The following is a 22,967-nucleotide window of genomic DNA, read 5'->3' on the forward strand; positions in this document are numbered from 1 at the left end:
GCTGGCAACATGACAGGCGCAACACGTTTTACCGCTGAGACACGCTTTCCAAGGAATCAGAGCATTGATTTAACATAACGAGAGGGTCTGGTGGGCCGCAACTCTGGAAACCACAGCGAAGATGACAACGTCCACCCACGCCGCCTCCGGACACCGTGTCAAGCTCTCACACACCCTCCTCCATCTCCACGCCACACCCGGGCCACCTCGCTCGAGCGGCTTTCGGCGGCGCGGAGACCCGGGATCCGGCGGGGGACCGTTACTCGTCTCAGGCAGAACCGCCCCCTCCGCTTTCCCACGCGCAACCGGCGTCAGCCCGCGGAAAACGGACGGTAACGGCCGCTAACACCGCCCCGCCCCGCCCGCGCCTCCGCGCCTGCGCAGTGGGGAAAGGTCGCCGCCGCCGCGCGCCGCTTCCCTTTCCGGCCGTGCCGGGGCTCCTGTCAACATGGCAGCGGCGGGCGAGAGGCGGCGGTGCCTCCTCTGGGCGGCAGGTACCTGCTGGGGGCTGTGGCCTGGCTTTTAGCGGGCGGAGGGAGGGAGGGAGGAAAAGCGGTGGGCTTCGGAGGCGGGAGAAGGGCCGAGGGGAGCGGCGGGCAGCGCTGCGGCGGGCGGGGACGGGCAGCGGGGAGGACTGGGGCTGTGGGAAAGCGCTGGAGGCGTGAGGGGAGAGAAGGGCGTCCCGGTGTGGGCGAGCACCCCCGGCTCGGTGTGGAGGTCACTCACCGTGCCCTTTTCCTTAACTCGCAGTGGTTGCACATGTGGTGGCGTCGGGTGCGGGTTTTGTGGAGGACCTAGACGAGTCGTAAGTACCGGGGTGCCTTGCCTTATTACTTAAACACTCTGTGTTTTTTCGCGGGGGGATGACCCTAGGCTGACAGCTTTGTGCAGAGTGCGGTTGTCAAGAAAGCTACACTGGAAAAGTTTGTCGTCTTCTTAGCAGGAATGGCAGAAGGATTATGGCCTGTGTTAAGTAGGTGCAGTTCATGAAGCTGAGGAAGACTTAATTTTTGCATTTTTTTTTTTAAAGCTGTTATCACAGATGCTGTTGCCAAAAACATTCCTTGCTCTTTCCTGCTTTTTGGTAAATATAATGGTGGATTGATGCCTGCCCCAGATAAAAGCTGATTGCGTTTAACCAAGTTCATTAGAGTTTGCAGCGTAGCTGCCACAATGAGTTGGGAGAATGAGTAAAAGTGCATTCACGCATGGCCAGAAACAGAAGAGAGAAGGAGGCCTGCAGGACTAGTTCATGGCTGTTTGAAGTGCCATTTATATTCCAGTGTAAAAATGTGCTTTTACAGCAGATTTAGCCCTGAGACTGTGGAGGCGTTGAAATGGGTAGTCCTGCCTTTAACTTGGCTGCTAGTGTCATTGTTCGTGTACTGCCTTACTTTATCAATTTGATTATTACGTACTTGCTGTTCCCAATAAAATCTAACATTCTAAAAATGATTTTTTTTTTTGTCGGATCAGCAGGTTGATATAAAGTTCTACAAAGCAGCATGATTATTAGAATTGAAGTAGAAGGTACAGAAAATACTAGGGGAGGAGAAGCTGGCATTAGATGGCTGCTTTATGACAAATTGAAGCCAGTCAAAGGTGATGTTTTCATGAGGGTTCAATCCATGATAAATTGCATCATAGAGCTAAACAGTCAGAAAACCATTCACTTTTTAAACCCTATTGCTTATTCAGCTAGAACAGATAATCACAGGATCAAATGAGGTGCAGTGGAATTATGGGGGAGGGAATGGGAACATACGGAAGAGGTACCGAAGAGAGATACATCAGCGTCCCTGACTGGTGTTTAAAGTGTGAAAAAGCAACTGAAGCATGGGAACTGCTTGGACTTGATTTTCAAAGCTTGTTTTTGAAGCATGCCTCATATTTTCAAAGACTGAAGATAAAGAGGATAAGTGAATAAAACAGTGTGTATCTGTGCTTCTGCATCATGTTCCCGTATCGTGTTTCCACAGGTGTAAATTTAACTGTAATTGCTGTTTTGGAGTGAAGAAGCATAATTCTGTAGTCACATGTAGTCACATATAGTCATGTAACTTTTTTGAAATAGCTGATAAAAGAAAATCCTACTTTAGAAGACTTGGATTTTTCAACTACCAAACTATACAGATGCCTGTATTTGAAGTGGGAATAAGAATTAAGTGCTGAGTTTTTCAGAACAGGCTTTGTTTGTTTTTTTGTTTTTTTTTTTTTCTTTTTAGCTGATTGGCAAATAGTGAAAAAGGTCGGGAAAACAATTAAAAAAAATAATTGGGAGCAGTGACTGGTGCATGTATCGGTTTTCCATTTTATAAATACCCAAACATTATGGAGTTTTTGCTGTTGCTGAAAACTTTGCATTTTATTTGAATTTTGGTAGTTCCAAACAGTGCCTGCTAGCTTGAGATGCAGGTCTCCTTCCCAACCCTACAGGATATAGGAAAACAAGTAGCAGAGAAGAACCAGCAGAGGTGCAAGTTACCTAGAATCACCCAACTGGGCTGTGAAGGGATGCAAAATAAGAGCCATGGTTCCTATCAGCTTATGCTGATCGAACTGCTGGCTGCCTCAGATCGGTACTCATCTTGCAATATTTGCTGACTTGTTCCAGTGTGATAACGAAGCAGATAAGTAACCTGACTAAGAAAAAGGAAGTATTTTTCTGTCTGTGAGGGTGCATTGGTGGCTCAACCCAGGATCAGAAGAAGCATCAGAAATGGTGCAAGGAGGGGGAGAAGGGAGATAGGGAGGAATAGAAACAGCAACTGGGTTGATTTTAAGGCCTTTGGAATTGTGGCTTTGGTCTTTAGTTTTGCTTCATGCTGGTTTCTTTTAACCATTAATGATTAAGTGGGGTGCATGGATTAAGTGGAGGTTGAGGCAACATTTGACCATGTAGTGCCAAATGTTGGGGAGCTGTATGTATTTGAGACAAATAATTTTGATTGAAGGGTATGCAACACCTGTGTCATCTTTCCACCAGTATGGTTGTGCCTGTCTCAGCTGGCAGAGAGAGGATTGCATAGGACAGTTAAAGAGAGACGCTGAAATTTTATGCTTGGAAATGTATTTACGTGGCCTAGAAACAGCACCTTCAGAAAATGCTTAATTATCTATTTGTACAGCGATTTCCATTTTTCTTTGACAGTATGTTGAACTTTCTTAATATTGTCTAATAATTTAATCATTGGCATTACCAAAACTAGAATTGAGTTTAGATAGTTGGCTTTTGTCACACTTCAGATTTTAGTTTCTGTGGAAGTTGATTAAATAGGTGCTTGTAAATGAGTGGTACAACTTGAAATTTATTATTGTGAAAACTACAGTATTTTTATAATATCTTAGGCCAAAGTTACTAAATTCCATTGGAATGTTCTGTGTCCAGAGATTTATTTTCTTTCCCTCTTTTCATTGCTGCCTACTTGTTTTATAAGATTTCAGTCTACGTTTCTCAATTGTTTAATGCTCTTTGCAATCTCCCATAACAGTCATACTGTGCCAGGGGGAGGAGAACATTTCACTGTAAACCCTTCTTTTACAAACGAAAGAAGGTGTTATAAATGGAAGCATGGCTCAGGATCTGATGATTCAGTAGTTGCTTTCTGCCTCTTGCATCATAACCAGTTATTTGACATTGTAATTGGAAGTTAGCTGGAGCTTCATTAGAGTTCTCAAGAGATGCTAGACTCTAACTAGTTCTTTCATTAGCTCTGTAGCACTTAGAGTGGTGAAGTAAATTTTTTTGTGAAGTGGTCAACTAAGCAATTTTGTGACTTAAAAAAACCCTGCTTCTTTCTTGTAGCAGTTTTATGTTAGACACTGCAAATACCTTTTCTGCTGTACAAGCATTTCAGCCTTGGTATGCCATCAATAAAACAAAAAAGGGCTTGAATTTACCAGTGAAATGCTGAGATTCTAAGTTTCAAACAATCAGTGTTGTCATTAGGTAATGATTTTTGAGTTATTTCTTTCAAACAGTAGGCCAGCATCAGCATTAGTATTTCTTCAAGACCATTATAAATCTATTCAACTTTATTCAAAATATGATAAATGTTCTCTGATTCCGCTTACTGCCTGTGACCCATTTATAGGAATGCTGCATATTGGGAATTGATGAGTTGGGCTATAACTTCTGTTAATTGGATCTTAACTTAGAGTGTAGATCACACACTTATTATGTAATTATATATATATTCATTTCCTTTCACAATAAGTGTTACAGTAAGAATGCTGTATAATGTATTTTATAGCATGTGATGTTACTCCCAATTCTAGTCACTTTTACAAAGCCCATCTCTTACAAAAATAAAACTTACATTAAAATTCTGGCTTATTTAATTCTTAAAGTAGAAATAGTTAAGTAATGTGATAATTTGTATGAGTTTGTATTGACAGAAGTTCGGTGAAAGAAAAAAATTAATTCTTGTATCTATGGTTTTATACCAACTTAATTGCAGACTTTGCTTGTTTCACACATGCATGTCACTTATTTATTTTCAGATATATCATGTATTGTTTTTTTTTTCCCCCTTCCTAGGTTTAAAGAAAACCGTAAAGATGATATTTGGCTTGTAGATGTGAGTATATGAGAAGAATGGGAATACCTACTAGTGGAAATCAAAACACAAAATGTACAATGCTGCACTCTGTAGTAGGGCTGCTTCATCATTTGGAAAATTGTTTGTACATGGCGCAGAAAAATTACACGACGGTAATTCTTCTGACAGGATGGATAAGCAATCTGTCTATATGGTTCAGGATGAACCAGGAATTAGACAGTGTGCTGGATGCAGACAGGTTTCATCCTATTTATTACGCCCTTAAAAATGGGAAGCAAATCACCTAACTCTTAAAGTCAGGAGATGATAGCCTATGTCCAGAATTTTTGCAATTCCATTCTGTAGTTATGCAAACAAATTTGTGTTCTAGACTTCTAGCACTACAGCATCAAATATATGAGAGGCTTCTTTTACTTTTCTAACATACTTGGAAAGATTCAGTGCTCCTTATTTCAGAGGCAAGGAATTATTAAAAAGATTGAGCTTGTTTGGCAATGAGCTAAAATTCTTTTTAGCTGACCCAAATATGAACTGTAATTCCCAAATTGTTTAATTCAGATTTGTGATTTTTGGGTAGGGAAAACTATATATGCTAATTCGGAACTGATCAGTAATGTATAGGAATACAAAATCCAATTTTGTCATGTTGTGACCTGATCTTGTTATACGAAAACACTGCTGTCTTCCCTATTAATTTCACTGAGGTGTTGCAGCAAGACATAGGCAAAAAGATCAAATGAAGTCTCTCAGCTCTGCTTCGCCCCAAGAAAATGGGATTGATTTTGCAGTGTGCTTGTATAAAAGTAGTTGCTGAAAAACTGAAATCCAGAGGGTAGCTTGGGGAATTATATGTGTGTGTGTGTATATATATATATATATATGTATTGTCCTTCCTGTTAAAGAATAGTGTTCCCCTATTGGCAAATAAATTTGTATTCCTGGATAGATTGATTACATGATATTTTAAAAAAGAGGAAAATTTCAAAAGAGATTAAAAAAAATGTTACCACACAGTCTGTTTTGAAATAAGCAATTGTATAATAGTACAGCAGTTGAATGTATTCTTTTCAAATTTGTGCTTTCATGTTAAAAGTAGCACCAAATCATAAAAGCTCTGTTTGTCACTCCAGCTTCGTAATTAACTTGGAGTGTTATTAAGACTTGAAGAACACCACAACTGGAAAAAAGCCTTACTAGTGTATTTGAGGGTTAATCGTGGAATCGACTTCTCTTAATTACTTCTCTTCATTAACTTATATTTTTTTTTTTTTTTTTTAAATCAAATGCATTTACATCTCAGTTTTATGCACCTTGGTGTGGCCACTGCAAGAAACTAGAGCCCGTGTGGAATGAAGTGGGTATAGAAATGAAAAACATGGGCTCTCCAGTAAAAGTTGGGAAGATGGATGCAACTTCCTTTTCTAGTAAGTATAGTTTGGTTAGGGGTAATTTCATGACAGCTTTTGTCTTTAAACTGTTTTTAATTTTTTTCATTAGTCGTTCTTCTGTGCTGTATCATAGCAAATGTCTGCAAACAGCCGTTGGAGAACAATTTCCTGATCTTTTTCTTTCTAATAGTGACTACATGCTGTAGTATGTGGTTTTTATCATGCTTGTTTCTGCTTGTGAAGTGAATTCTTCATGAGAAATGGAAGGTATAGGATTTTCAAAGATAAACTTTTGATACACTTCTTAGAGTACTGTTATACAAGCATTTTTGTGGTGCATCTCTCCACAGCATCCAATTTTAGGTTCCTTGTATTACTTTTGGACTAGTGCTTGTGTTTTTGCGGTTACTCTTTTCAGGTAATTAGTCCTTAAGATGTTACACCAAAAGCCTGCTGAAGTCATTACATCAGTGTTGAGCCATTTTCTGCCTGTGTTTCTCTGTAAATGTCGTCTTGAAGAACCAATTTCACTTATTTTAATGCTCTCACTTCCGATAATGCCTTTCATAAGTAGTGGCCTTTTCAGAGAAATCCCAAAACTTTAGATATTCAGAGAAGTGGTTTGGGTAGACATGAGAGGATTGTTGCATGCTTAACAGTATTTCCTTAGTTTTAGTGTGCTTGTTTATTGTCATTACACTTAAATCTGTGTTTAACCAAGAGGATATTTAAGATGGAAGGCACAGGGAGCAGTGGGGCCCAATTGAGATCTGTGTGTGATAAACCTCTGTTAATACATGTGATGTTTTCAGTTAATACCCACTAAACCTGATTATTCAGAATTGTTATATTTGCATAAAATATTATGCAGAACACTTTTTTCAGTGGTATTTCGATTTTTCTGTGCTTACACATGACAGAGTTTGGTCTTTTGAGATTACAGTATCACAGAATGGTAGGGGTTGGAAGGGACCTTCAGAGATCATCTAGTCCCACCCCCCTGCCAAAGGAGGTTCACTTAGAGCAGGCTGGACAGGAATGCCTTCATGCGGGTTTTGAATATCTCCAGAGAAGGAGACTCCACAACCTCTCTGGGCAGCCTCTTCCAGTGCTCTGCCACCCTCAAAGTAAAGAAGTTTTTCCTCATGTTGAGATAGAACTCCCTGTGTTCCAGCTTGTGTCCGTTGCCCCTTGTACTGTCACCAGGCACCACTGAGAAGAGCCTGACCCCATCCTCTTGACACGCGCCCTTTAGATATTTATAAGCATTTTTGAGATCCCCTCTCTGTCTTCTCCTCTCCAAGCTAAACAGACCCAGGTCTCTCAGCCTTTCCTTATAAGAGAGGTGCTCCATTTCCCTGATCATCTTTGTAGCCCTCTGCTGGACTCTCTTCAGTAGTTCCCTGTCTTCCTTGAACTAGGGAGCCCAGAACTGGACGGAGTACTCCAGATGTGGCCTCACCAGGGCAGAGTAGAAGGGGAGGATAACCTCCCTCGACCTGCTGGCCAAATTAAAATTATTAACGTGATCTTGTCTCAAACACCAATTTATTGTATGTAGCTTTTTCTGTAAAACCAGATAAATTTGACCTCATGTTTCCTCTTAAAGATACTTATTTGCTAAAGACAAATAAATCTGGAGAATTAAAAGTTTCAAGATCATGCAACCAGGTAACTTCAAAATTGGCAATAGATTTGGTGGATCTCTAACTTCCCAGTCATGTATATCAAATTCTAAATCACATGAATTTTATAAACCCTTACCCTGTCAACCTGATACTAAATTTTTCTACTAAATTCTAGAACAGAATTGATGCTTTGTTTCTGTTCTAAAGCTCAGTTTTGCATATTTAAAAATTACTAAAAACTCCAAGCGTTCCTTTGTCCAAGTGTTTTTCTTCACAGATTTGTTACCAGTTTTGTGAAGAATAGAGTCTGATAAATCTTTTGAAAAAGTTTCGTGCTTTAATTTTGAAAGTGGAAATTTTACAACATCTGGATCTGAAAAGCTCAGTCAACTCTGCTTAATGTCTTCCCAATCTAAAGATTCTCTGAAATCAAAGTAATTCAGCCTTGAGAATATCAGAAGGCAATGCAGCTGGGCAAACGCGTGTAACTAGGAAGGAACATGAATGGTTGACTCTGCATAGTTTGTGTTCCTAATAGGAATGTGAAGCAGTGTGAAAAATCTGAGCTTTGTGTAGCTTGTCATCAGAGAGTTGATGTCACAGCTGAACATATAAAGCATCCAATAAGTGTTTCCTCTGGTAGCTGTGTGGATGAGGGTACAGCAGTTATATCAACAGAATAGTCAGACGGTGTGGTATCAGTTGGATTTTCATGGGGGTTTGCCTCAGAAGTCCACTGAATGTGATCGAAGTAGGGATATGTCGCACCTGGGGCTAGCGTAATTGCTGCTGTTTGCCTATACTGCACTTTTCGTATGAACAAGTGGAGGTGATGATGTAAATAAGTAAGACACTTCCATGATGTTGATAGTATTTTAGTAATCTCCATGGCTGGGATGTTTAAAAAAAAAAAAAAATCAAAAATGTCTATTTTGTAGTTTTCCTGACTCTGCTCAAGAGCTGTACAAGGAGAAATTAACTGCCTATTAACAGCTTTTGTGATTGAATGTTCCAATACACATTTGAATGCATTCTAGTTCTGTGGAACTAGTACAGCCATGAGAGAAAAGGATTATAATCAAATTGATCCTAGTATGCATATTTCTTAGCTTAGTCTCCTGAGCTGCTAGTTTTATTTGTAGTTCCGTGCAATTGGGATTTTGATCCAGGCAAAGAACCTTAGGGTCACACTTTCTAAACTGTTATTCAGAGCCCTGCACACAGTCCTCCCACATCTGCTGCTTTGGTACGTAGTTGGTAACTTCAGAATATTTATGTTAAAAGGATTGGATCTTGGTGCATTTTTTGCTTAGAGGTTGTTTTTCAGTAGGGTATTGCACAAGCATTTTTAGAATTTTAGACTTATTTTAGCCTTTTTTGAAGACTACTTAGTTTAACTCTTGCAAAACTCTGAATTCGCTGGAAAGTGTAGCTTAAGATGGCAGTTGCTACGTTCACAACCTAAAGGACGGTTGCAAATTGTATTCTGATTGATGGGAGTAAGATACAAGGTTTTAAACAAATGTGAGGTGGGGGAAAAAGTTCTGTGATTGTCTACTCTGACTTTTTACCACTATAGTACGCAGCAGGTAAGTAATCATTGCTTAGAAAGTGTCTATTTCAGGTGAAATGGATGACTGTAGGCATTTACCTGTGCAGAATATGCTTTAGAAACTGACCTTTTTGTAACTACTACGGCATGATACTGCAGTTTCGTTGTTACCCATTATTATAGCACATGAGTAGTTAATCGTCTTTTATATTTCTTTTAACCATTCGTATTTACAACTCTGTATCCATGATGGCTTAATTCCTGACTCTGATATTTTCAGCCAATTGTATGGGCATATTAAATGCATACTATCTTTTGGTGAAAACTGACCAAACATGTCTATTTGGAGGATTCTCATGCCATGAGAATCTCATCCCATGAGAGGATTCTCATGCCATGACTTGTGGCGTTTGAATTGAGAGCCTGTGCTGGGACCCTGCAGTACCTCTGAAAGAGGTCCAAAATCTAATAATGTAGCTTCATAACAGCAGCATGTTGAAAGCAAGTAAAATAATTCATACTGAAATAAGTGGTAGGTTTTTCATTTATTTATGTTGTTTGAATAATAAACTATGTTCTCGGTTCACTTTGGCATTAACACATTTTTTTCAGGTATTGCATCTGAATTTGGAGTACGAGGCTATCCAACAATTAAGCTGTAAGTTGATGCTTTCCATTTAATTTCTAAGTCACCTATCCTACCACTGATTTCATGACTGTAAAAAAACCAATGTGCTCTCCGCTTAAAAATCCCACACTAACAAACCACAGAAAAGCCCTAAACCCAACCAAACCGAAATATTCCACCATTTCATTTTGACGTTATCTTTGATTTCCACTGGACTGATTTGCTTTGAAAATCAGTAATATGAAGCTTCTTGTTTAGAAACAGAACTTTTAATGGCAGGTTAGCAAATTTGGAATTCATTCAACTTCTGTTCTCTATGCAACTATGTAAAAGTATGTGTGTATAAATATGTGTGTATATATATTAAATTACTATTATTAAAATGAATTTAATGCACCAATTGATTCGACACTTTAAGAGTGATTCAGGCATTAAGTGCATACCTGAGTCGTCTTGTTAACTTTTGTGAGTTGCTGATTGCATTTTCTGATTTTTTTTTTTTTTTAATTACCTCTCTCTCCTCTTCAGTGTACCTGAAAAGCTTAGGTAAATAACAGTAGTGGTTACTATACAGTGTGAAGTGTGAGAGCAGTTATTTCACAAGAGAAGTGTATGTAGTTGTTGTTTTTTTTTTCTTCGCATGATTAAAAAAAAAATGAGTGGAGGACAACATTTATACGAAAATACCAATCTATAATGATATTGTATGTACTTGCTTATAACAGTATAGTATATAGTCTAGTACAAGATCATGTTAAATAAAGTAATTTTGAGTACTTTTTACTATGAACACACTGGGTTTGTTAGCAGGTTATTGTTTAAACAAATTGTATTTCTAATATACATAATATATCTTGTCAAGTTAGTTTTCTCAAAAGGTAGCAGAGATGTTTAGCTTATCTTTAAGGATGAAAAACTTCATTGGCATATAGAGGCATAGAAAATTGGTTTTATGACTATTTTTTTTCCCTGTGAGTTTCCTAAACCTACGTGGATTCAAAGAAAGCCTGCTAGAAATAGTAAAACTTAATTCAATATTCTTATAATGCAAACGTGCTGCATACCCTGTCAGCAGAATACAGTAAACTGACCAACACTTTATGGAAGCTTAATTTAGGACATAAATTCAGAAGGTTTTGCAGGTCATGTGATACTTTTCCATTGTAAAAAAATCATTAAAGAAGTTTATATGTTTGTCTGTTACAAGGATTAATCCCTAAGTGATATAAATGCTGAATGTTTGGCGTTTGGTTTAGGTGTGTGGGTTTTTTTGTGTTATCATAAGCAAATGTTCCAAATGAGCTGTTTGTTTACAAAGTATGTGACTGCTGTGCACTAGAAAAAGATAATTGTAAAAGAAAGTTAACTATTTTTAAAATTTAGTAAATCAGATATTGCGTAAAGAAGTTTTTACTCCATAGTTGCATTGTATTGCATTATTGAGTTTTATATATTGCTGACCGCTTCTTTTATCTGACTATTGGAAAAATTATCTTGCTTGTTGTTTGCGAAAAGATGACTGTAGTAAACATGTGAAGATTGAGTAATTCTACATGTTCAGATATAGTTTAATTGATTTCAATTCTGTTCTTCTTTCTTATTTATCCAGCTTGAAAGGTGACTTGGCATACAACTATAGAGGACCTAGAACTAAAGATGATATAGTTGAATTTGCTAATAGAGTAGCAGGGTAAGTATATTGTTCTGTGAGACTGGTTTTGGTGACTTAAAACTTCTGTAGGATTTTGAGGTGGGCCAAATTTTAAATCTACATAAAAAAGAACAAGACATTGACATGAAGGTAAAAACTAGATGTACTGTACCTGTGGTTGCGTGTGAGGCTGGTAGTGAGTGGCTTGGAGAAGATAAGTAGAGACTGGCTAGTCACAATCCCTTCTTTACAGTGAAAGATCTAAGGGCTTTTCAAAGTAGTGGAAACTACGAACAAACGAAACCCATGGAAGCCAGAAACAAGAATACTGACCTAAATTTTGGCTGATACACATCATTACTAAAGCAGAATCTGTTTAATATTCAAAAGTTATCTAAAACCATTGGTTTAATATATGCTTATGCATCTGAAAAGTTAAGAACAATTGACAAGATAAGGAAATTGCTTTTACAGAATTGTTCATAACAATTTCTTTTGGCTTTTTGTTCTTTCCCTACAGTGGCCTGTGTCCTCAAAATGTTATAGACTAATCTTTGGGGATAAAAAAGAATCATATTTCTTTCCTTCAATCTTAGATACAATTAAGAAGCATTCATATAGGTACAATATTAATTATAGGTAATATTATTGTTCAGAATTCTCTAGTTTAGGAATATCAGTGATCTCTAGTAATTTACCAGAATTTTGTAAATTATTTATTTCTAAGACCACATTTTCTAATTGCTGTGTTTGCATTCAGAATTTCTCTCTCAAATGACTGAAACCTTACTGTGCCTGGGGAGACCTTATTTTGGCCTTCCACTATAAAAAGAGGGCTTATAAGAAAGATGGAGAGAAACTTTTTATCAGAGCCTATACTGACAGGTTAAGGGCTAGCTGTTTTAAAATGAAAGAAGGTAGATTCAAATCGCAAGTAAGGAAGATGTTTGTTGCTATAAAGGGGGTGAGACAATGGAGCGGGTTGCCCAGAAGAGCTGTGAATGCCTCATCCGTGGAAGTGTTCAAGGCCAGGTTGGATGGGTCATAGAGCAACCTGGTCTAGTAGAAAATGCCCCTGCCCATGTCAGGGAAATTGGAACTAGATGATCTTTAAGATCCCTTCCAGCCCAACCCAATCAGTGGTCGTGTGGCTAGTAAATGGCATGCATGTTTACATCATAGCAGCCTTTTGTCCTAAGATACTAATTTCAAATTTAAGTGTGCTATATGAGGAACATGACAATTTTATTTTGGGGGATTTTTAGTGTTTTTGCTTTTGGTTGAAAATGAAATAATTTGAAAAAATAAATGAATCTGCATTGGGGAATTTAGTTTAAAGAAAAAAAAACACACACTGAACTATATGGCATTTTCTTGGATATTTTTATTTGTTTGGGTTTTGCAGCTTGCAGAAACTGAGATTTTTCTTTCTCTGTTTCCCGTCTTCCCCACAGACCTCTTATCAGGCCACTTCCTAGCCAGCATATGTTCGAGCATGTGCAAAAGAGGCATCGTGTACTTTTTGTGTATGTTGGTGGTGAATCTCCTTTAAAGGTTTGAAGCTTGATTAAAGTTGTTCTTTTGGCTATTTACAGATGTAGTTTAAAATATCTTCTGAAAGATTGTAATAAATTCTCATATTTTTTCTGTTTATCCAAGTTTTTTTACAATCTTGTGTCATAAATATATTTTCTAATTACTCTTTGAAGATAAGGTACGTTACAAAACTTTTGTTTGAAGCATACTACAAGTTCAGAAATTAAAAAAAAAACATTTGTATTTTTGCAGGAAAAATACATTGAAGTTGCTTCAGAACTAATAGTTTATACATACTTTTTTTCTGCCTCAGAAGATGTGCTGCCTGAGGTAAGCTGTTTCAGTTCCTGCACTTTGCTCCAGAAATGGTATAGTTCTCCTCATATGTAATTTGGCTGTTCTGATGGCACAGAGATGGCTTCTTAAAATATATTTGGCTTTGATAAATTTCAAACTAATTACACTGAAACATTTAATTTTTAAGTCTATATGGTTAAAGAATACAAACTAAGTTTCAATCTGTCATTGCTTTGTATTGGCCAAATTACTTGTTCAGTCATTAATAAAATTAAACATAAGATATGCAGAGCTCAACATGGACCATACAACCTGCTCAAGAAGGCAGATACTTTGATTTTTTTTTTTAGCCAATGCAAAGCTCTTACTGCTCCTGACAGCCCTTTCACCAACCACTTTTATAACTAGTTTGGCGATCTGTGGCATGGAGCACCACTGGTACCCTGATAATGAGAGAAGTGAAAAGGTAAGTTATTTTCACCTTGTGCAGAGCAGCTGATCAAAACATTAGTCTGCCCAGGGATCAACCGATGTAGTCTACTGGCTGCAGAATTCTCATGTGGCTCTTTGGAGGATTCTGTAAGAAGGAAATAATTTATAGTTAGTCACAAGGGTGGAAAAAGCTGCTATTACTGTTGTTAGTCTAACCATTGTTGCTCATGTGTTGAAGCAAAATCAAGAGACTTTTTCATTTGCTGTTATCTCCAAGTGGGACCTAAGTCTACTCCGAGCCTGATAGTGCGTGACTTTGAAATTAGTTTAGGATCAGCAGAGTGAGAACTAGCATAATTTATTTTTTTTAGGGACCTGTGTTTTCCAACATCATAGTTAGAAATGACTGAATTATAAATAGCGTATTCTTAGATTTCCAAGCGTATTCTTAGATTTCCAGAAGACTTGTATGAAAAAATACCTCAATTTGGGTATTGCTATTTGCACTTCAGCCCCAGCTGAGCAGGAAAAGTACTGTTCACTTGTACAGTGAAAAGAGTGTAAAAGGCTGGAACTCTTTGAGATTCTGTGATTGCAGGGATGTAAGCAGTGAGCTGTTTTCCCCACCAAATGTCCTTTCCCACAAATGTCATGAAGTAGTGATGGTATGCAATATTCTATGGAGAGAAGCAAAAATGTTATAAAATCACTGGTTGCTAGTTGTCGTGAGGCTTTGCATGACAGTATTCACTGTTAGGCTTTGTTTTATCACCTTAGGTAATCTTGTTCCAAGCTTCGGGCATCTTCTGCAATCCATAAGCTGTACATAGACTGATTTATCCTTTAAAGATACTAAACCTTGTTTTGGGCAAATAAGAGAATAAAGCATCATCTAGAATTAGCACCTTATTGCTTATTTATATGAGCTGTTACATTATAAATGTACGGCTTTTCTGTTTATTTCCAGGAAAGATAATGCAGAATGATTACAGAAGGCATGTCATTTGTAAAAGCACTTATGATACTGTTCTTATGTTTCACAAACATATCAGTAGATTAGACAATTCAGCCAACTTCATCATCAAAACTAAGGTCATGATACAGTCCTTTCTTAACCATAAATGCTATTGGAATTTCAACTTAGAATGGTAGCAAGTGGTAAGGAGTTTTAAGTTCCAAGGAAAAGGTTTCTGCACCTCATAATTTTTTTGAGTATGTTGCTGACCATCCTAAATACCATGTTTAGGATGGTAATGCATGCATTCATTGTTCTGTTTGCCTGAATTAGGGCTATTTGCAGCCCTGTCTGCTGAAGCTATTTCTTTATATGCCCATCAGCCTGAACAACAGGAAATAGTCCAGATTTAATGGGACGTGTTTTCAGTGTTACTATTTTTTCTACTATGTTACTGACTGGCCATTTAGTAGAAGTAACGGTATGAGAAGTATGCTGACAATAGCACGGATTGAGAACAGAGAGCATCATTGATAAAACCCTCAAGTTATGATCTTCTGCTTAAAGTTCATGTCCAATCAATAAAATATTCATCATACTATTGCAGATACTAGTAAAAATCCTGCTTCATTTACATTTTATAAGACCTACCTCTCAAAAATGCATTTATGTTGTGTTACTTTTTAATATGCGGAAGCTTATACATTTATTTTAGTAAATGTATACAGAAAACACTTAAATGTACTTTGAGATTTTCCCCATTGACTACTTTTAAGATATTTTTGTTTGTTTGTTTAAAATTCTTTTAATCTTTCATGAATTAATTGAAAACCACTTCTCTTTCAGTATGTGACATTGCCTGAATTGCCTGCTGTTGTCGTCTTCAAAGATGGAACTTACTTTGTTTATGATGGTAAGGCAAAATATTTAAAGTATATATGGAGAAACTGGAACAGTTGGGATTTTTTTGAAGGTTTTGTTGGGGTGCTGGGAAATTCCCTAGTTCTATGATAAGTAACAGCTCCTTCATGACAGAGAAGAGAAAAAAATAATTAGTTCTTAAGGAATAAACTGCATTTGAGAAGGAAGTGGGTTTAGGAGTACTGAAGTAGAAGTGATGATGTTTACTTTGTGCTGTCAGTACATTATAGCTTCTAATATTATTGCTCTGCTAGCATTAATACACTTATAAAAGCTATCCCATCACTCAGTGTCCAAATTCATGGTATGCAAAATAGAAGAAAACTTGCTGAAGAGGAGTCACATGTAAGATGACTTTACAGTTCCAAACAGTTAATCATATTTTCTCTAAGTGCTCTTCCTGACAGTCAGATCTCTCTCTCTATTGAAGTTAACTTGACTTTTTTTTTTCAGATGTGTACTCTGCTCAGAGATCACATAAAAGGGTCCATTTTGAGCTTTCTGTGCCTTGGCAATACAAGCCGTATACTTTCTTAGTGCAGCAAGCCTTCCTTCAAAAACTGTGAAGGAAGAGGAAACTGATTCTGCTTTTATTCCCAATATTAAAATTTGGAGGGCCATAACTAATAGCTTTCAGCATATGAGACTTTCACGTTTGTGTTACTTGGATATTGGAAGTGGGAAGGGATCAGACAGCATAAGGTCTCCCTGTATGGCTGAGAGGGCATACTGTGCGTACATAGAACAGTTGACTGTTTTTCCTCTTCCTGAAAGTCTCTCTCACAAAAAAGGCTAAGGAGATGTGGACTTTTGTCACTGAAGCAGTAAATTAACAATTTTGACTTGATAAACTACTTTGACTGCTTTGTTCAGTGAGTAGACTGTAAAATGGACACCTGAGACTAGTAGTGTGTCATAACACCACTGACAGTAGTACACCTGCCATTTATATAAAAAATGTATATCCATAGGTATGGATATCCATAGATAAATACCAGATTATACTCTATCGCGTAAAGCCCATGCTTTGTAGTCTGTTAGATGCATGCACACACACATACTTATATATGCATATAATGGGTTGGCTTATAGGTACACTGCTTATTTACAAAAACATCTACTCTTGGTTTGGATTGTTTTAAAGGCAAGTTTTTACCTTAGGTTGTAGACATACAATTCAGATTATTCTGCTCTTTTAATTTCTGAGGATCAGTAGTACTACAGCAAAATACTCCAGATGGGCCATCAAGGATAGTCTTTGTGATTTCATAGAGTGGCTGTACTTGTCTGCCTCTTCAGTCTGTTGTTTTACCAATCTTCCTCTAGTTAAAAATTCACTCTACAGCCTCCTTGATTTGCCTTTTTTTTTTTTTTTTAATGGGCCTGGAGAGGGAAACCTTGTCAGAGAGAAACACTTCTGAATTGCTTTTTGCTGTGTGACCTGCTTGCTTTTTCCACATCTTTCAAAACAAACACAAAACTCGTAATAATCCAGGCTTCTTATTTACTTTGTAAAAATTTTGCTCTTTTATAATGTACTAGAAACATCATTGTAAATCAAACAAGTTATAAAGATGCAGTATAAGAAATTGGATAAGGTTATATGTACAACTGTTATGATTGGGCTGAAATTTTAAGAGCTTACTGTAGGAAAAAGGTTCAGCAAAATCCATTTCAATGCTCTGGCCTTGTCTGCTGTTTTGATTTGGATTTTTTATTTTTTCCTTCCCCACAGCATGGGAATAGGATGCAGATCTATGGGAAGCTTTATGCTTGGAATTGCTTGTTACAATTTTATGACAATTGTTAACCTGAAGTTCATGATAATTCGTTCTATACAATATGATTTAACAGAAATGTATTTATTTGATGTGCATTTATATATGTGTGTATATATATATGCATCATATATACGTTTATATATATTTTTCTTTTTGACTCGGGATTAAGATCTAATTATCATGGTGTTGCTGCTATGTGTTAGAATTTGATACAGGTTGAAGCATCTAGCGTGTGAAACTGTAGCCTTCAATATAACTGATTCTGAATCATACGTAAATATTTGTTCATTTACATTCACAATGCTGTTAATACATCTACTTTGTCATGACTTCTTTCCATTTCTTTTAAGGACTTTCACAAATACTGCTTTCTGTATTTTTGTATCTTCACTTTGTTTGAAACTTGATCCTCCTTCTGCCCCCCCCCCCCCAAAAAAAAAAAAAAAAAGGCAGGGATTGAAACTATTGCTTTCTGCACTGGGTCACATTATCTTCTACAATAGCATTGTTTATCCTTGATTTGGGAAAAAAAATAATAATCAAATCAGCTTTTCTTGCTTTGGTATAACACACTTACTTTTTGTTCAACAATTGAAATTGCTTCAGAAGTTTTAAGACTGAAGAGAAACATCCAGAAATGTGTGAGATCTTGTCTAACAACAATAAAAGGAAAAAAAGGGACAAAATTGTGTTTGCCTTTATAGTACTGAAACAAATAAATCTGATGCCCATCTTAAAAAAAAAACAAAACAAAACAAAAAAAAAAAACAAACAAAAAAACTTAAAACGCATTATGTGCATTTAACTTACAGCATTTTTATATTTTTTTCCTTTTTAGAGTATGAAGATGGTGATTTGTCATCTTGGATAAACAGAGAAAGATTTCAAGGTTATCTTAATGTAGATGGCTTTACGCTGTATGAACTTGGAGATACAGGTGAGATGGTGTTACCACTGAACTCTTTGGCATCTTTTGTACTTATCACTAAGAGAAATTAAAAAGCACTAAGAACGTGTGTTTTTTTTAAACTTCAAAAATTAATTAATCTCAGAGTTAGAGTTGATAGTGACAATCTTTTTTTGATGTTGATGAGACCTGTTCTATTGACTAGAAGCTTCAACCAAAGCCTACACTAGTCCTTTCCTCAGAACATAAAAATTCATGTGTGTAATCCTGTAGTATTCACAAAAAAATTAGTAGAACTTTTAATATACAAGCAGCTTAGGTTTTGCATAAATTACATATTAACTTTTGGAATACCTACAGGGATTTTTAGGACTAGATTTGGAAGTATCAAATATGGATGGTTTTATGTCTTACATCTAACGGATTCAGGTATCTTTAAAGTAGATATGGTAAGGAAGGGAGGAGAGCATGTGCCGAAGTGGACCTGTGCTGGAATACTTTAGCTTTTCTCTAGTAAAATTTTTAGCAAGCTAAATGAAAACTTTGCAGCCAAGTGACTTCTTGAATAGGCAAATGACTTGTGCTGCTTTTAAGATATACATACTCTGAAGTAGCAGAAGAAATGCTGGAAGTTGTGATTTTTCCAGGCCGGGATACCTTACAATCTACATTCCATTTCCAAAGAAAGAAGTTTATATTCAGTGCAACATTGAGTTTTAAAAATTATGAAAGACCATGCTTCTTACATGTTTGTCAAACTAATAGTGTTACACCTACATTTTAAAAGGTTATTTACAGAAGTGCTGTTACAAATTATTTAAATGTGGCATATTTCTTCGTGATATGTTTTCGTCTAACAATTCCTCAAATTACCAAAAAAAAACCCCAATTTTGAGCTTATTAATACAATGGAGAAGCCATCATTTATTTTTAAGAGCTTTATGGATACATACATAGTACCTGGAATTCATCTGCATCTTCTTTCTGGTCTAAAAAGTAGTTGTCTCCTGGTGTACTAGGTAATGTCTTAGGGTGTGAAAGGAAATGGAAAAAGTGAGGATTGAGGTATGGAAGAAGCGTGGATGTGGGGGAAAGCTATTGCTATTTCACAAGAAAGCTTGGGAATGAATCGTTCTTGCCTGCCCTCAAAACTCTTCAGTATTACTTGAACAAGAGCGAGTCTCTCTTTTTGAGAGGAATTCTTCCTGTGGCATGGTAATAGGAAGGAATTGAGCAATAGGTTGGCTTGGTGGGGAGGGTTTTGAGTGAATCATGGCGTCTAGAGAGACTTAACAAACTGTTCTTCTGCACTCTTGAGACTTTCATTAATCCAACTGATGACTACACTGTTAACAGATCTGCTTTCCTAACAGGAAGTGCTTGCTGTGGAGAACATTTGGCCAGGTTTCTAAACATATTTTGATCTGGCTCAATTTAGGAGGCTTTATTATTTTTTTTTTCTTTTAATCAGAAAAACTTCAAAAAGTGAGTCCTGAAAAGATCAGTATATTCTGGTGTTTGGTCTTTAAGCTCCTCTTGGTCTTTAAGCTCCTCTGACAGAGGTCTGTGAGCTAAGTTGTTTTTTTTTTTTTTTTTTTCTGATGTAATGAATTCTGGGATTTGCCAGTAAGTTTTCCATGTTTTTTTTTTTTTTTTCCACAAGGATAATACTCCAAACTTTCAATATTGTTAAAAATAGTTGGTACTGAATCCGTACAATAGTGATTCAGTCACTTAAAATCAGCTTGTAAATGCCATTGCATGATAAAGTTATTCATAGCCTCATATTTAGGTATATGCAAATAATGCAGCTTGGGTAGGGAATTCATTTTTATCTGTGGTTTTTCCCCTTTTAACTTCTTTCTATAGATAGGCTTTTCATAGAATGATAGTGGAGTGGCATTAAGCAACATCTAAATTTATTTTCAGTATCTTTAAGAAAACCACAGTTTGGTCAGCTAGAAGAGGCTATTTGGTGTCAAGGTTGGCTTATACCTAAAACTAATTCCTGTCCCGGGAGTGTGTCTGATCTTCCAGGGTGGAGTATTTTCGATCTGAGAATGTGTGTTTCTCTTCAAATGGTTTCAAGTATTTTATTCTTTATTTTAGGAAAACTTGTGGCTATTGCAGTCATTGATGATAAAAACTCTTCAGTGGAACATACCAGGTACAGAAATGGGTGTTGGTGATGCTATGGGAGAAATGTGCTGGTATGACATAGAGAACTTCGGAAGTTTCTTAAATACCCAGAAATGCTAGGCTAAATTAATGATTTTAACTTGTGGATGATCTCTAATTTATGACTTCAGCCTACTGAATTTACTTAGTTTATGGCTCTGTTGAAGCACATGCACGTTCAATGAGATGGTGGGATTTCAGTATCACTCTTCTGCCATTTGTTAATGAGATCACAGGAACAAACAGTGATTGCGTAGCTTTTTAAAGCTATTGTGTCACTTTTTAAACTTAGACAAGAGTACGTGAGTTCAAATGACTTCGAGATGAACTTAGTAAGTTTAAACAAATGACTGTTCTTCAGCTCAGTTGTATGAAAAATAAATTTAGTGGTGCTTATATATTGTCTGTGGAACTTATGTTAAGAAGGGACATTTTCATTTGGGTTGGAATTTGCTGAAGAAACTGTGAGGAACAAGACCTTCCCCTGTCCCTTTCTCATTGCATACGTAATCAGACTAAGAAAATATTATTCAAGTACCGAGTATGCTATTTTCCCAGGTCTTTTTGGATTTTCTTCAGAGCCAGAGTGCTGCATCTTCGGAAGGCGATAGATGGAGTGAAGCAGCCTGTCTGTCTGTCTGTGCTTTTCTTGTGTTGAGAATATGTGATAGTTAGCCTTTCAACCCTTAGAAACCAAGCAAGATGAGTGAGGTGTTTTTTGTTAATGGAATAGGGAGTTGCTATCTTTAATGAGGTACTATTTGCTGCTTACTGGGGAAATCTCAATGTTTATTGTTTGTATTTTGACAGAGTATATCCTGGTTTATCAGTGTCACTTTTTTTTTCCCTCCAGACTAAAAACTATTATTCAGGAAGTTGCTAGAGATTATCGGGATCACTTTCACAGGTAGGCATACATGGTGCTACAGTATCTTAAATGAACTTCTGCATTAACCTTTTGAAGACAGCAGTCTTGTCTTTTTTTTTCTACATAAAAAATGTTATAGTACCTGTTTTTATATTCATATACTGATGTTTAATAAGACCATTCCATAAACTGAATGTTTTGGGATGCTGACTGTCCTGTAGATCATCAGTTTTTGAAGTATATTGCTGAGTGTGTGCTCTCATATACAGTTATAGCAAAAATATATAAGGAAGAACTTTTGTTGAAACCCATTACTCTGTTTTCTTTTTCATCCATTCTGCTTTTCACTGCTTCTCTTACAGGGATTTCCAGTTTGGCCATATGGATGGAAATGATTACATTAATAGTTTACTAATGGAGTAAGTAAATGCTTATTTGAATATTCTTTCTTCTCTTGTATTTGTTGCTAAGTATATTTAATTGAAAACAATCTTCTGAAGAATTCTTGCTTTTCATGGGTTAAGAAAAAATAAATCAGCATGTAACATAGTATCAGTTGTTTATTAAATTAAATTGCATAATTTAATAATAGAATTGTGGATTACTGATAGTGCTGATTGGCAAAGCTTATCTTTTAGGTCTGTTTTGTTAAATTAATTATTCTATTAGAACTGGGTTGTTTTTTTCCTTTACGAAATTATACAGGACACTAGATAAGTTAAAAGTTATGTCAGTTTGTAACAGGAAATGTAAATAATGGTGATGCATTATCTATATTTTTATTTCTGGAGAGGGACATTTCATTCTTAATGCGTTTTTAAGACTGATGCAGAGAAGCAGCATAAAATGCACGGAAAATGCTGTCTGCACTTGATATATACATGGTACATTTTGAAATATATAAGTAGTTTAACAAGATGCTTGATATTTTCCCTTATTATGACCCTTGTCTAAAAATGCATAATTAGAAATTTAAGTTGCTTGCATTTACAGTACTTTTGCGTTTTGAGTGAGAGAAGGGAGAAACAGGGGTCAATATGCCAGCTCTGTAAGTTTTCCAGACCCCTTTCTTGGGGATTAAAGCACAAACAAAGCATGTGTTTGTGCCCCTAAAAGTTCTGGGAGCTTCATGGGGTCTCTGGAGGCACAAGGCCTGTATTTCTATGGAATGTCTGTAGATTGACATCTGAATAAAATTAATCTAAAAGCGGCTGTCTTGCAATTGAAGTTAAGTGATATGATTGATCTAGTGCTTTATAGCTGCCAAGAGTGAGAGCTTCCTCACTTCATTATTGCTTCTCCTGTGCAGGATCTTATGTCTGACTATCTGCTGAGCTGTTTTAGCCTGTTTATCCGGCAGAAAAGTGTTTGCTTTTTTGGCTAGGCGAGTAGGGGATTTACTTTGCTGATCCAGCTAAACCCTTAAATGTCTTCCCATATATTCTACTGAGTACCAGAACTGATGTGCAAACAAACAGTGGGGGGGATGAGGTCCCTGGAATGATGAAAAAGAAGGGAAAGAAGACAGAACTGCCACTTACAGCAGTAGTGATCTGGTAGTAGTGGCAAAATTTGTTCAACTGGATTGTTTAACTTAATCTGCAAAATGCCTGATTTTATAATTCGTAGTATATGGGAAGTTGCTTTTTCAGTACTCACAGGCTTTTAATTATTTTCTAAACA

General features: G+C 36.8%; 1 protein-coding gene across 1 annotated transcript in view; it reads left to right on the top strand.

The window, feature by feature from the left end:
* The first annotated feature begins 339 nt into the window (after nucleotides 1-339).
* The window catches only part of TMX3 (thioredoxin related transmembrane protein 3), a 31,384-nt gene continuing 8,756 nt past the window's right edge, over nucleotides 340-22,967 (top strand). Inside the window, exons 1-13 of the mRNA XM_063326445.1 lie at nucleotides 340-494; nucleotides 751-805; nucleotides 4,541-4,580; nucleotides 5,863-5,986; nucleotides 9,743-9,788; nucleotides 11,368-11,448; nucleotides 12,864-12,963; nucleotides 13,198-13,275; nucleotides 15,476-15,542; nucleotides 18,170-18,268; nucleotides 20,348-20,405; nucleotides 21,270-21,323; nucleotides 21,647-21,703. Of these exons, the coding sequence (XP_063182515.1) occupies nucleotides 449-494; nucleotides 751-805; nucleotides 4,541-4,580; nucleotides 5,863-5,986; nucleotides 9,743-9,788; nucleotides 11,368-11,448; nucleotides 12,864-12,963; nucleotides 13,198-13,275; nucleotides 15,476-15,542; nucleotides 18,170-18,268; nucleotides 20,348-20,405; nucleotides 21,270-21,323; nucleotides 21,647-21,703 (905 nt within the window). The 5' untranslated portion in view covers nucleotides 340-448. The remainder of the gene's footprint in view (nucleotides 495-750; nucleotides 806-4,540; nucleotides 4,581-5,862; nucleotides 5,987-9,742; nucleotides 9,789-11,367; nucleotides 11,449-12,863; nucleotides 12,964-13,197; nucleotides 13,276-15,475; nucleotides 15,543-18,169; nucleotides 18,269-20,347; nucleotides 20,406-21,269; nucleotides 21,324-21,646; nucleotides 21,704-22,967) is intronic.

This window comes from Chroicocephalus ridibundus, chromosome 2 (assembly GCF_963924245.1).
Source record: "Chroicocephalus ridibundus chromosome 2, bChrRid1.1, whole genome shotgun sequence".
NCBI classification, from domain to species: domain Eukaryota; kingdom Metazoa; phylum Chordata; class Aves; order Charadriiformes; family Laridae; genus Chroicocephalus; species Chroicocephalus ridibundus.